The 15,180-nt window shown below is 37.3% G+C and overlaps 1 protein-coding gene across 2 annotated transcripts in view; it reads right to left on the minus strand.

Annotated features, from left to right (window-relative positions):
- Positions 1-233: 233 nt before the first annotated feature.
- The window catches only part of LOC124162938 (RNA cytidine acetyltransferase), an 82,436-nt gene continuing 67,489 nt past the window's right edge, over positions 234-15,180 (minus strand). The window contains exons 15-18 of one of the 2 annotated variants that reach the window (XM_046539696.1): positions 6,903-7,148; positions 5,929-6,074; positions 1,910-1,967; positions 234-354 (exon numbers count right to left, since the gene is read on the minus strand). In XM_046539696.1, coding sequence (XP_046395652.1) covers positions 1,946-1,967; positions 5,929-6,074; positions 6,903-7,148 — 414 coding nt within the window. In that variant the 3' untranslated portion in view covers positions 234-354; positions 1,910-1,945. The remainder of the gene's footprint in view (positions 355-1,909; positions 1,968-5,928; positions 6,075-6,902; positions 7,149-15,180) is intronic. The other variant, XM_046539695.1, reaches the window with a different exon arrangement.

The raw sequence follows: 15,180 nt of genomic DNA on the forward strand, positions 1-15,180 counted from the left end.
ATCCAATATTAGCAATAATTACAAAACTACTAGTTTGTAATACAAAAAAATGACACTACAACTGTTGTACGAAGCTGTACGTTTGATTTATTTGCATCCATCCAAGTTAAAATATGGGAAAGTTGACAGATCAAAAAATACGGAAATGAGATTGACCCAGTTAATACAGCCTGCATTAAGTGGAAGTGAAGTAATAAAGTGAAAATGAAATAATAAATAAAACAGTGGAAATATGGAGATGTAAAATAGAATATATTTTTTGCAAGTACAAATTCTCATTTCAAATGCTTTTTCTTCTTCTTTTTTACATGTTGATCGCGAATTTCATTTACAGGGAGAGGCCTCTTGTCCTTCCTGAAAAGATGATAGGAAAAGAATAAAACAATTATAATAAAATAATTAATGATAATAATTATCAGCTAATTATTTTCTCCTATCATTTGTGGCATTTCAAATGGCCTTGTAATATCTCCCAACGTTCGTCCCACTTGAAGCAAAGGATCACTCAATGTGTTGGTGTGGGCGGGAAGAGGAGAGAGAACCTCTCAACCAGAACAGCCATCCACACACTCACTCTCTCTTCTCTCACATGCAACCAAAACAAAATCGTTGGTGAGCAATGAGGGGGCCCAATACAAGGCATCGGCAATCTGGGGGCCGGAGAGTCCCAGCTAAGTATGCCTAGTTGTTGGTAGATGTAAACACACAAGTACATACTAAGAAACGTCTCACGCAGAGAACACCCCAGAAGAAATTAGCTCCAAGAAGAGCATAGTCAATAATAATTATAGTATTTATTTGCCCAAAGATCAATTACAGCATTGTGCATCGATATAAGGCATGTAAATAAATTGCACAAAATACATATACAAGATAATACAAAATACAAACTCATAAAATAGTAAAATATAGGTAAAATTAATCACTCAGTCCACTCCCAAGTATTCATTTACTGAGTAAAAGAGGTTTTCAAGTAGAAAATCCCTTATTTTTCTCTAAAAAAATAATATTAGATAGGATTTCCTTCCATGCAGAGGGCAATCTACTGTCTGCAATCAATCAATGGTCAGAATAGGATGAGGAACAGCACGAATGCGTATTATGACACACAAATTGGTCCTCCCTGTGAAGCACCTGAGCGAGCGGAAGGATAAAAAGGCATTTTCAACAAAAGGTTGAAATTCTGAGAGTCAAAGAATTGCTGGATGTTGACCATGAGGCCTTAGTTTGGGTCACAAAGGATCTTGTTTTGGATACATGTGTGTATGTATGTGTTTGAGTGTATTCCAGTTGAGATTTCCCTGCAGTGAAACTCACCTCTTCCCACCCACCAACACGCTCATTCATTTTAGCACGGTGGACAAGCGTTGGGGAATTTTATACGGCCATTTGAGTCTTTTATTCCTTATTGCACCTTTGAGGCTACATAGCTCGATTCCCCGCCTCTTGTGTTCTATATTGATTAATAAGAATCCTACAAAAACTTAATAAACGTAAAAATGAAATGGAGCACATTTTTATCACTGACTTTCAGTTATATGCCCACTAAATACATACATTTTTCTTGGGCATTGTCCCAGCTGTAACAAAGAGTTATTGATGGGACTGAAAGTAGTCTGACTAAGCTGCCAAAATGAATGCATAATTCATAAGGATTAAGTCAGCTTGTAACTTAAGTTACGTTGTAGAATTTCCCAGGAGAAGTAACAAACATCAGGTTCATACGAATAGTAATCAAATGTGCACATGAAAGTATGAGAACATCCATCCACAATTGAGTTTCAGAGCTTTATCAATGAAAATTGCTGAAAGTAACGTATCTCTCCAGTCTGGAATCCAACGCATGACCTAGATAACTTTTGAAAGACTCGAATTCAAACTAATTATCAATAAAGCACAATGCTCTTACCTAATACTCTTTGTAGTACACTAGCTCCCTCTATGATCAGCACCATGAAGATCTCCTCCTACACAGAGGGCAGAGAAATTCTTATTTCAAAATTTTCACGGTGATGCTTTCAGGGCTTTTTCCCAACTCATTAAGAGCACGTAGAACAACACTACCATCATATATGATTGTCATAATGCAGAATAGTAGCCATGCTCTAGAATTTCACCGTGAGGTGCTATAGATAGACTTGCTCGAGATGTATTCATCGCAAGACGTTATACATATATTTCCTGTTTTTTTTCCCTACATTCTTTTCACATTTTGGACTTCATTTGATGACAATTTCCTTCCTTTCCACAGTGACTTGCTTAGCTTAGTTTGCACAAAACCATTTGCACTCAAATGAAGTGTAATCATATTCCATTAAAAGAAATTCCTTTCACGGAAATAATATATGTAAAATCAATCTCCAGAGCTCTACTCGTTATGACCATCTTCATTTTTGATGGTTTCCATCTGGAAAATTGGTAAAATATGCACTAATTAAAGCCCCAGCACCTATTCCACAATTGGCGTAAAATCCTTCTACCTTCATCTTCAATTCATAAATGCAAATATGAGATCAACAAATGACCTTGGGACTCAATATTCTTGCTACCACCTCTGTCCTGTTTACTTGAATCAAGAGGACGCAAAATAGGTATCTTGTCTAAAATGTATAAGTAAACTTTTTTGTTTTTCCCTTCATTTGTAAGTCATTATGTATTCTTTTAAATTATTGCTGGTTCTCCAGCTAAAACAATTTTAAGGAACAAAACTGTAATCTGAGAGGCAGATAATGAACGAGTCAACAATGTAGCTATCCTTTAATTCACAATCCGGCCCTCAATACTCTTCCCTGCCAGTATTAGATAAATACAGATAGAATGAAACAAAAAATTAAGAGCTCAAATATTTATACAGTAGAAGATCGATAATCCAGGTATCAAAATAATCAAATGATCTAAACAATCGAATTTTTTCCCAAATTTTTAAAAATTTCTATTTATTTAGGTTGCATCACAAGTAGTTAAATTGTCGTCAAAGAGCCTGGTTGTCTTCCCACCAATCTTGCAAGAGTTCATTGACTAATTTTCAGTTTTATCCTGCAACACACTTCATTAGCTGACTTGAGATACCTAGTTGTGATGATTTAGTGCAAGAGAATTCACAGCATCAACGTACGATTTTTATTCAGTAAAATGCCATTGTTTTTCCTTCCACAGGTGCTCTCATCAAGATAGCTTTCACCACTTATCTACCTTTGCAATTTACCGACAAAGAACTTTTTCAAATGTTTTGAGTCTTTTAATAACGTTTAATCATAAATTTAATGAATTTGATTGTTTTTCTTCCCCTCATAATTCGACCCTTTGCTCAACAATGCTTCCACTCATGCCAATGCACGTTCCGGAAAAAACTATTTCCCAAGTTGAGGTGTTGCCTACACCCTGGCAAATGACCTATTTACATGAAACATTGTTGATCCGGAATGCGTCTGGTCCCAGGCATTCTTAATTATCGATCTTCTACTGTAATTATTAGCGATAAAAATGACAAGTGTGCCTTGAAATCAGTTACTTCATTTTTACAGCAAGTTATCCCAGAAATGAACGAAGGAAAAATAACCAAACAACAGCATAAGCAGGGCTGAGGAGAGAGGGATAGGAAAGAGAAAACCCATTATAGCCTAAAGTAACATTTCCAATCGTCTTGGATAAAATCACCTTACACTTTGCACCACCATTAAAATTTTCAACATCCCTGGGAAAAGCTTGATTATACTCCCAATGAGCTCACTATGTATTACAATCAAACAAAATGGAACACTCTTCAACATGTCATGGACACGTACCTTACTGTTAGTATTATTTTCTCAATATGTAGTTTAAAAAATACCAAGATTGGTTAAAATTAGTTATGGGTTGATTCCGAAATTTTAACGATTCCGAACCTGATTCCGACATTTTGATTCCGATTCTACCGATACCAATTTCATCGATTCTGACGCCATTGTCTCCAAGAAAAATACCACTTAATTCCAGGCAACTAGACAACCACTTAAAAATTTATTACTCTGTGACAGAATCAGTTGGCAAAAGCATCTTTCATATCATCACTATGTAATTAAAATATAATAGCTAAATTTCAAAACAGAACATACCTGAAAAGTGGTGTTACCTCATAGGTATTACTTTAGAATATTAGCACTCATGTTTAAATTTAAAATAAAAGTATCTCCTTTAATATCTATCTTTTATTGTAAATATCTTATAATTATCAGTAAAATCTCACAACATTAATCTCCTTTTACAGATTTTAAATGTTTGCCAAACTAAAAAGTCTTTCACTGAACACAATAGATGGCAAGAAACTTTTTCACTGCTACTTTCAGATTTGGGTAGGAGATGCAAGTCTTCCAGTATTTCCAAGGGAAGGAATTTGGTGGTGCATTCATCTCTGATAAATAAGCTTCCACTTCAGCTTCAACAGTGTTTGCTATGGTGACTTTGGGTACTCTGCTATGCATCTCTGTATCTTGACCATAGACCTGTCACTAGCTCCCTAATCTGCATTTGCTCCTCCGGAAGTGGTGTGCCACTTAGAATCTATGTGTAATGTGTTATGTTATTACGATTACGTGGCACGAAAATTCAAATGACTGTTGGAAACACGGTCGTATATAAATTAGTGGTTTGAAGTACTACTGGATTCAGAATCGATTTTTCACCTTGGCAAGTACTCATTTTCGATTCCGGTTCTTGGCCAAGAATCGAGGAATCGAACTGACCCATCACTAGTTAAAATATGAGTCATCAGTATTGACAAGTGACGGCTCAATCAATCAGTTTCTGGTTCAAAAGGAAATTTTTATAGCCCCTTTTTCCATCAATAATGCCAATCCTCAAAATACTCCACTAGTGGTAGGAAGGTGGCAGCGCCACAGAAAATTCCTATCTTTTAAATATGGTGTGTTCTATACATTCCTTGGAATATCTCTGGAAATAATAAATGCCAAATACATCACGTATTCCAGGAAATACTGCACTGTTGAAATTTCAGTGGCCAATGCAGACCACATCTCCAGATAGATGCCAACAGGAGGAAGCCAGCCAATCTTCTTCAGCTGTCTTCAGGATGACCTCCTGACTGTGTGGACGACAATCAACATTCAATTCTGGCTTTTTCCTCTCACAATTCTCATCTAGATTTTGCATAGTCTGTGCCTATTTATCTCCATTGAAAGTATCTTCTAATTTATCCATTTCAATCCTCTTATGCATAGTTCTATGAAAATAAAACTTTCACTTGCCAAGGACTAGTGCACTATTCACAATGACTTGATGCCCTGCATTGGAGAAGGCATGCTCTGCGACAGTTGACTGCACTTCTTTTTGAGCCTCACTCAATGGAATGGACACTTTGGCCCTCTTGTTGGTCTGCTCCACATACTTTTGGTCGCACAGGTCCAGAATTTTATCCCTACATTTTGACATAAGACTGCTAATTTTCCCCATGGCTCAATATCTTGATGGTGTTTCTTAGGGATTTCCCAAATATTTTCCATCATTCAGGTGGTTGGTTGGTCCTTGACCATAGACATTCATGGACCAAACCTTTCAATCCTATGGTCACATTATATGACTGAAACTTTTGCAACAAATTATGCCATGTACTGAATATAACACAGATAATATAACAGGGGGGATGTGATTCTAGACTACTAGATGTCTGTAATCTTATATACTAGTCTAAACTAATCTAAAAAAAATAATTAAACGTATTGTTTGTTTTAAATAAATCAAATGCAATGAAACATTGACTGCATACGAATTAGCACCATCTCCCATTCTCCAAGACTTACATTCTGGGAAAAAGAGTGTACTGAATATTTAGAATAGCTTTAGCATATGTTTTTGTTCATTCCAGCATATTATGCACCTAGGTGTCCTTTGTACAGCCAGCTGTCATTTTGAATGATTTTGGAATGCACTCACCGAGCGAGAGAGACAAACTCTCCCTTGTCTAGCTTTGCTGAAGAGAGGACGTGGCCCCACTCCTCTTCACTGCCACCAACTGCATAATTACTCAGATCTTCTCGCTTCAGCTTCAGAAGCTCTGACTTTTGCTGGCTTTTAATTTTCTGTAAAGTAGAATAAAACTTCGTTATGCCAACTTCCTCTCAATTTTCAACCATTGCTTAACTACCACTGAAAACCCAATTTCAGCTCACAGCATTTAGGTTTGACTGAGATACAAATAAAATTATATGACGCAAAATAGCTGGTCATTCCACAGGAGGGGATAGCATCCACCAATTACGCGAGGCATTTGGGGGGAGGCGATTCTCACCAAAACTCACATGGGGGAGTCACATTTAAATAAATCAAATGCAATGAAACACAGATCAATGTATTTACTCTGGAAATATGCATTTTGAATGATATCATGTGAGATTAGAGGGAAGTGATTGAAATCCGGTGGATGTGTCTATCAAGCATTTAAAGCCATCTAGTGTTCAGAACATCTTTCAAGTTGGCAAGATGTTCAGAAGCACTCAAGAAGCCACATTTAAAAAATTACCAATGAGCACAAATGTCCTGTAAGGGGTAAACAAAGCACTGATAAGTAGATCTAGCTACTAAGTACACATATTTATATCACTTGTCAGATGTAATGGTGTCAGATGAGATGTAGTGGAACATGTGACTATGGACTATTATAGAAAAGATTATGCAATATACATTTTGACTTTTAATTGACTACATCACATTTCAAGCTACTATGTCATCATCGGGTACACAACGAGTTGCTTGGAAACACATTGTATTTCATTAAAAGTCTACGTGGACATTGCAAAATCTTTTCTTCATTAATCATTGTATTATTTTGTTTCTCACACATTGTTTATTGATAAATTTAACAGAGGGATTGTTTCCCAATGCACCATATGTCCGATGGCCTTACTTACTTGGGATGCTTCATGAAGCTCATCCTGCAAACCTATGGCCCCTCCCGCATCCACTGCAGGTATATTGTTGCCAGCGGGAATGGCTATAGTTTTTTCCACAGACTGTTCCACGACAGTCCTAAAATATGAAACCAGTCGCCTAATGGTCCTGTTGAAAAGTCCCAAAAGTTGAGATGAAGGTAGCTGAAGTTCACTGCCCAAATCATCAGCTGTCTTACACTGAAGTCCCATACCTAAGAGAATCGCCTGAAAAAGTAATACAAAAGAAATTGAATACTATGTACTACATCATAATAACTGAGTACAGCATGTACATGCACTAATCAATATCACCATTTAAGATGACTTATTTCAGTAAATGAAATGGGCAACGGTGCATAATTTAGGATCATAAAAAAAATGATTTATGCAAACTTTCTCAGAAATTATTAGAAAACTGAACTTCAATTTTATTGGATTTCAAAGAATTTTGTAATGTATGAAAATGTAAGTTGCAATGTATGAAAAAGAATAAATGTGATTGGCCAACATTGGCGCCACTGTAGAAGCAAGGCTGAAAAGAACCGGCGGAGTCAAGCAGTCTATGTGTGCCTCTCACGAAATGCAGTTCACTGAAGTTTCAACTAACCGATCCCTCAAGGCCTGTACGTTACAATTGGCGACGAGGTGTATAGTTTCGTATAATCCCGTAAAATTAATTACAACCCGTGTGTGCAATGCAACCAGTTCGATTGTACGCGGTTAGTTTTTTTACGAAAATTAAAACGGAAGGAAGTTGTATCTTCATTATCATGCACCACGTGTGGACTCAAAATCTGAACATTTTGATGTCTAAACAGGTAACGGTGAATAATATGCTGTTATTCATTTAGAAAAGGAGCAATTATGTCAGGTATTATCGGCGGAATCGGTGAATTCGATAACTGCGTGGAAAGTTGGGACTCTTATATTGAGCGTTTTGAACTATTAGTGGACTGCAATAATGTAGCAGATGAAAAAAAAGTGAGCACACTACTGACTGTCGTAGATGTGAAAACTTATAGTTTATTGTGGGATCTATGTACGCCTACAAAACCATCTTCAAAAACTTTTAACGAGTTAGTGAAGTTGATTCAGGAACACTTGTATCCTAAGCCATCGTTAATTGCCGAGCGATACAAGTTTAGTAAGAGGAATCAGCATGATGGCGAATCCATAGCAGAGTACATCGCCAGTCTCAAAAAGTTATCCACCTACTGCGAGTTTGGCGCGGCTCTTAATGACTACCTCAGAGACCGATTGGTGAGCGGTATCAGAAGCGAATCAACCAAGCAGAGATTACTGGGAGAGGCAGCCCTGACCTACGACCAGGCAGTGAAAATCGTCTGCTCGGTGGAGGCGGCGGAGAAGGATGCAGCGACACTGACGGTCAACGACAGCAGCGGCCGAGTCCAGCGGATGGCAGCACAACAACGTCCACAGACGAAGGATGGGTGCGGAGTAAACCGGAGGTCAAGATTAGAGAGAGTGCAGTGTTTGTGCTGTGGGCAGTATGGCCATTACAGAAAGCAGTGCAGGTTGTTTGGTGTTGTGTGCCATAAATGTCGTAAGAGAAATCACTAGTGATGGGTCGGTTCGATTCCTCGATTCTTCGATTCTCGGCCAAGAGCCGGAATCGAAAACGAGTACTTGCCAAGGCGAAAAATCGATTCCGATTCCAGCAGTACCTACTTCAAACAACAAAATATACGACCGCATTTCCAATAGTCATTTGAATTTTCGTGCCACGTAATTGTAATAACAAAACACATATCTTCTTGGGATGTGCGAGTACTCGAAAATTCAAATCGATCGAGTAGTTGGTACTCGACTCAAGCGTTTCGAGTAGCATTACGGATGTCGAGTCGAGTAGTTAAGGTTACAGAGCTTTCGAGGCTAGTAGGTCCAGCAATCTGCCGACAGGAAGCGCTATCATGAAACTCATGTAATAGTGCAGTTTTTAAAGCCGATAAGTCATTCTAATGCCTTGGTCTGGTAGTTTCAGCTTGCCGACTACACTATTGTTGTTGTCGACGTGGGCGCCGAATACCTTTACGCCAGCCGCGGCGGCCGATCGTCTTCCTACCCCGCGCACACTGGTCCGAAATCGGAAAAAGCTGGAATAAAGTCCAAAATGACCTTTTTGGGGATAGAGACTTGAAACTCAGCGTAAATACTCATAAATCATTACCAAATATTGATTTATATGCCATTTTACATAAATGCGAACCTTTAGTGAGATACAGAGGACCAAACATGACCAATTTTTCAATGCCACACGAGATATCGTTTTTCCTCAAAAAATCTTTGAATTTATTCAAGTGGTTTTGCGTTGGTATGAGTTTTGTGGAATAAAAAACGCAATATTCCTTTGATCTGGTGCTTTGCCTATACTTTCAATGACTTTTGAAGATTTTGGCTCTCATCTGTCTGGTTTTACAACGCAAAATGGCCGACCCGTTTTTCACGTGAAATTTGACATTAAGTAGACACTATCTTTCGTTTACGAAAAATATAACTCGGAAAATTTGAACCACAATATAAAGTAGAGATTTCTAAAGAGTACTAAGTAGAAATCTTGAAAAGAAAGTTGGCGACGAAGGAAATAAGAGCGATTTTTCAATCGCGCGTCAAGGCTGACCTACACGCCGCGGACCTCTGAGGCTCGGTAACTGAGGCCGATTTTTCAAGTTTTTTAAAACATTAGTCCTGAAAATCGTCATTTAAAGCATGGATAATCGTCTTCATTGACTTCAAACACTAAACTGAGGATGTTAAAAAGGATTATGTATAGATCGACTAGACCATTTAGCGCGCATTACTCGAGTGAAAATACTAAGGATTGGATATTTTTCGGAACCATCCCGCGCGTAAGAAATATGCCTCGGGTAGTGAAGTTAAGTGATAAGATTAAGTCAGTATGCTTAAGAGAGAGAAAAATGAACTGTTTCCGTGAAAGGCAACAAGCGATACCCTTTTTCCCTTTCCACCCTCGCCGAGGTGAGTCGCGCGGTAGGGGGAGTTTTCACACCACAAGGCTCTTTTAGCCTTTTCTATTACTGCGTCCGTCCGATGTAATATTCATTTGTAGCGTTTAGTTTCTTCCTTGAACTTAAAAAAGCAAGAGATTTAAATGTTGATTGAATGACGTGAGAAGTATAGCATTTTTTTTGGCTCTACAAAACTAAAGTTTGGTTCTATAGTTGTTCGCTTCGTCCACTTGAATTCCATTAAGATTCAAGATCCAACAAATCGTTGATATAATTTTTAATAAAAATTCCAAAGTCTCCGAAATCTTGCAATTTTGGTGGGAAAGTACTTGCCCAATAACACACATGTGTAGCAAAAGGCAATTTTCTGCAGGCAGTAATACTGTAACATGGAGACGTCAAAACCTGCTGGCTGAGCATGTAGAATAATTGGATTTTCTGCTTGAGAATTTGAAAGGGCCAAATATTACATGATTCATATATGTAGTATGTAATCTTTATTACAGCTATGAAAATTCCTGTACTCAGGGCTCTCCCTTGTAGTTTGGATATATATATATATATATTGTCGACATATTATGAGTGCCAATATTCTAGAGTAATACCTATCATGTAACACCACTTTTCAGGTATATTCTGTTTTGAAATTTAGCTATTATATTTTAATTGCATAGTAATGATATGAAAGATTCTTTTGTCAACTGACTCTTTCACAGAGTAATACTTTTTAAAAGTAGTTTTCTTGTTGCCTGGAATTAAGTGATATTTTTCTTGGAGCCTATGGTATCAGAATCGATGGAATCGCTATCGGTAGAATCGGAATCGAAATGTCAGAATCGGAATCGATAAAATTTTGGAATCGACCCATCACTAGAAATCACATTTCTAAAGTGTGTAAGTCAGCAGAATCTGGTAAGACACCAGACTACCATTGTTATAAGTTTAAGAAAAATGGGCAAAATCAGTTTAAATTTCAAAATAAAAGATCTGCACATAATGGGCAACACAACCCAGATAGCACAACCATTTGTATACAAATGGTAAATCTTCTGTAACCTTACAAATTGTACCGATTTTTGTAATACAACTGTATTACAGTTGTATTCAAACGTCTTGTATACAGATGATTTGTAATACAGTTGTAATACAAAGGCAAAATACAAGGGAATTTGTAATACGATTGTAATAGAGGACATTTGACACTGTATTACAATTGTAATACGATTGTAATAAAGGACATTTGACACTGTATTACAATTGTAATACAAATGTATTACCACAAATGTGCTGTCTGGGAATTTCGTGAGTGATGATCACTCTAATGTGTGTAATTCCAAAAGCATCTCGGGTAACGATCATTTCGAAGGTTATGTTGGAGATGTTCAACATTTATTCAATGTGTGTGAAAGAGTGACAGAAGTAACTAAGGTTGACCCTGTTAAAATTAAGGTTTTAGTTCAAGGTCGGGAAACAACTTTTGAAGTTGATACGGGAGCCAGTGTCACTGTTTGTAGTGACCATTTTTACAAAAATAATTTCAGTTCTTGCACATTATTGTTGCCTTGTGATCTCACTCTGCCTTCGTATACTAATGAGCCCATTTTACCTTTAGGAAAGGTAACGGTTGATGTGTGCTATGAAAATATGTATTATAGAAATTTGGATTTTATGTTATTAAGGGAGGCTCACATCCATTAATGGGTCGTGAGTGGCTCAAAGTGCTTGGAGTAGATATTTCATTTAAGAGCAACTTGTGTGTCATTGATAAACGTTTCAGTAAGGATACTAATGTTGAAATAATGAAAGCCGAGTTATTTGGTCAATTTCCTGAAGTATTTACTGACAAATTGGGGCAGTATAAGGGAGAACCGGTAAGGCTTAACCTGAAGGAAAACGCTAGGCCAAAGTACTTTAAACCACGACCAATACCCTTCTCTTTAAAAGGCAAGGTTGAAAAAGAACTCCAGCGCCTAATAGATGAACACATTTTAGTCCCTGTAGAAAGTTCTGAGTGGGGAACACCAATTGTGCCTGTTTTAAAAAAGAACGGTGATATAAGGATATGTGGTGATTTTAAGGTTACCTTAAATCAGTACTTGGAAACAGATAAATACCCTATCCCTAGGATTGAAGATTTAATTGCTAATTTACAGCAGGGAGTAAGTTTTGGCAAATTAGATTTGAGCCAAGCTTATATGCAATAGACGATAACTCTCAAAAACTATGTACAATAAGTACGCATAAGGGTCTTTTTTCTTATTGCCGAATGCCCTATGGAATCTCGTCAGCTCCTGGAATATTCCAAAGGGTAATTGAACAAGCCTTGCAAAACTTAGAAGGTATCTCAGTATTCATGGATGATGTTCTTATCACTGCTCCTGATAATGAAACTCATTTTCGTAGATTGCAAGAAGTATGCAAGCGCTTTAGTAAAAAAGGCTTTACAGTAAGAAAAGACAAATGCACGTTTTAACACGCAATAAAATACGCTTGTTTGCACTTCAGTGGGCAAAATCTAATCCAGATCACAGCAACAGATTTAAGGCCACTGTATCCTGGTGTACTAGATTCTTAGAAAGGCACAATTTGGTACTGAGGCAAAAGACAAAAATTGCACAGAAATTACCTGCAGATCTTGATGCCAAATTAAATAACTTCCATCGATACGTAATAAAACAGCGCAATAAACATGGCTATGCGTTAAATAGTATCGGAAATATGGATGAAACCTCAATGAATTTTGATATGGTTGGAAATAAGACTGTCCATCTAAAAGGTGAAAAAACTATTTTAATTAAAACAACAGGACATGAGAAGTCCAGTTTTACAGTGGTACTAGCTTGCACAGCTGATGGCGCCAAACTGAGACCAATGGTTATTTTTAAAAGAAAAACAATGCCGAAACTCAAGTTCCCTGTTGGTTGTTTTGTACATGTGAATGAAAAAGGCTGGATGGATGAAGAAGGGGTAAAGCTATGGCTTGATAACGTATGGAGCAGGCGACCAGGTGGACTTATTAAAAAACGTAGCCTACTGGTGTGGGATATGTTCAGGGCTCATTTAACTCCCAGCACCAAGGAAAGGCTTGCGAGACTAAATACAGATTCAGCAGTTATTCCTGCAGGATTGACATCATTGGTACAGCCACTGGATGTGTGCCTAAACAAGCCGTTTAAAGATCGCATTCGAGAACAGTGGAATGAGTGGTTGGTTAGCGGTGAGAAGTCATTCACAAAAGGAGGAAACATGCGTGCTCCACAGTTGGATGTTTTGTGCAAATTTGTTATAAAAGCCTGGAATGACATTGATGCAAAAACAGTAATCAAGTCTTTCAAAAAGTGTGGCATATCAAATTCGTTAGATGGTATGGAGGACGACTACTTGTGGCAAAATGAAGAGGAAGTCGAAGCTGAGACCACACCATCTGATACGGAATTTGATCCATATGATGATTGCCTTACAAATGTAGAACAAGACGTTATTGATGTACTGATGATATCAAATGACGAACAGGAGGATTTTAAAGGTTTTTAAATGGAAACTGCGTTGCTAACTCGCAGTGACTTGCGAGCTCTCTCTATCGTTTGTTAACTTCCTTGTATCAGACTGCTTTAGGAAAAGTTTAATCCACTTGCACTGTTTTAGTTTTATATGTTTTATGAGGAACTGACTTATGTTTATTAGTGACCGTTTTCATGCTATCATGTCATGCCATGATGTCATAAGCATATTAATTAAAAATTTCTATATTGAAATCAAATCTGATGTTTTTTATTTACCGGTAGTGTGCGTTGGAAAAGGGGTAGTCTTATACGGAGAGTATAGCACGAATTATATATTTTAACAAAAAAGTTGGGGGCCGTCTTATACGCCCAGTCGTCTTATACGCCGGAAAATACGGTATGTACAGTAACAATGATCCAGAATGGAAAGGTACTTATTTACATTGCATTGCTGAAAGTTCTGTTCCTTTAACTTTTAAAAATGTTCAAACTGAAACCCAAAATGATCCAATCTTGAAGAAAGTGTATAACTATGTCATGCATGGTTGGCCAAATTTTATGTCGGCAGAGAATGGTGAGTTACTGCCATACTTCCAAAGGAAGGATGAGCTCACAGTTGAGCTTGGAGTCTTAATGTGGGGATATAAAGTTGTTGTACCCAGAAAAATGCGTAACTATGTGTTGAATGAGTTGCATGCAAGTCACTTAGGAATAGTGAAAATGAAGTCCATCGCAAGATCATATATTTGGTGGCCAAATATAGATGAAAATATCGAGTCACTAGCTAACAGCTGTTCTTCTTGCCTCATGGAGAGATCTAACCCAAGTAAAAGCCATTTACATGTTTGGCACTATCCATCTATGCCTTGGGAAAGACTGCATTTAGATTATTTGGGACCTTTGCATGGCAAGATGCACTTTGTAATTGTTGATGCATATACGAAGTGGTCAGAAGTGTTTGAAGTAAGCTCTACTAGTGCTAAGTTAGCTGTTGAGAAGCTGAGAGAGCTATTTTCTAGATTTGGACTACCAGTCACAGTTCATAGTGATAATGGACCTCCATTCACATCATTGGAATTTAAGAACTTCATGCAACAGAATGGTATTACGCATACATTTTCACCTCCTTATCATCCCCAGTCCAACGGACAAGCTGAGAATTCAGTAAAATACGCAAAGTGTAAAATTAGACTAGCTTTCCAGGAAAACATAGATATAAAAATAGCCTTAACCCTAGGAAGACTGAAAAAAAATTATCGCGTAGTAGCCTGACTGGGTCCAATGGACCCTGAAACATTTTTTCCACAATATTACCAGTTTATGATGAATTTAGACTGAGTTAAGTGATGTTTTCCATCTTATTTACTTCCTCAACATATTTCTTCGTCTTTATTATTATTAAATTATTTTGTTTGAAGCTATTACTGCTGCGAAGCATAATATTATTCCTTCTACCAGAAATATCACTCCACCTTTCCCATTTTTATGAATGTTCATTAGCACAATAACATTAACACAAATTAGAAAATGGATTGTTTGTCAATGATAAATTAGATATGTAAAAAATTTAATGAAACAAAAGTATGACGAATTTACAAAAGTTATTAAAAACTGTTATGCTACTACAGGCACTAATTGCATAAAATTTCTGAATGATCTTGGCATATAATTTGTGCACATTGTTAAGAGGATGTTCGTGTCTTTCCATCCCTTTTGTAGTTGCACTTACGACACTTATTTTCCTAGGTTGTTGGGGTTGTCAAGGAG

Source organism: Ischnura elegans, chromosome 7 (assembly GCF_921293095.1).
Source record: "Ischnura elegans chromosome 7, ioIscEleg1.1, whole genome shotgun sequence".
Classification (NCBI taxonomy): domain Eukaryota; kingdom Metazoa; phylum Arthropoda; class Insecta; order Odonata; family Coenagrionidae; genus Ischnura; species Ischnura elegans.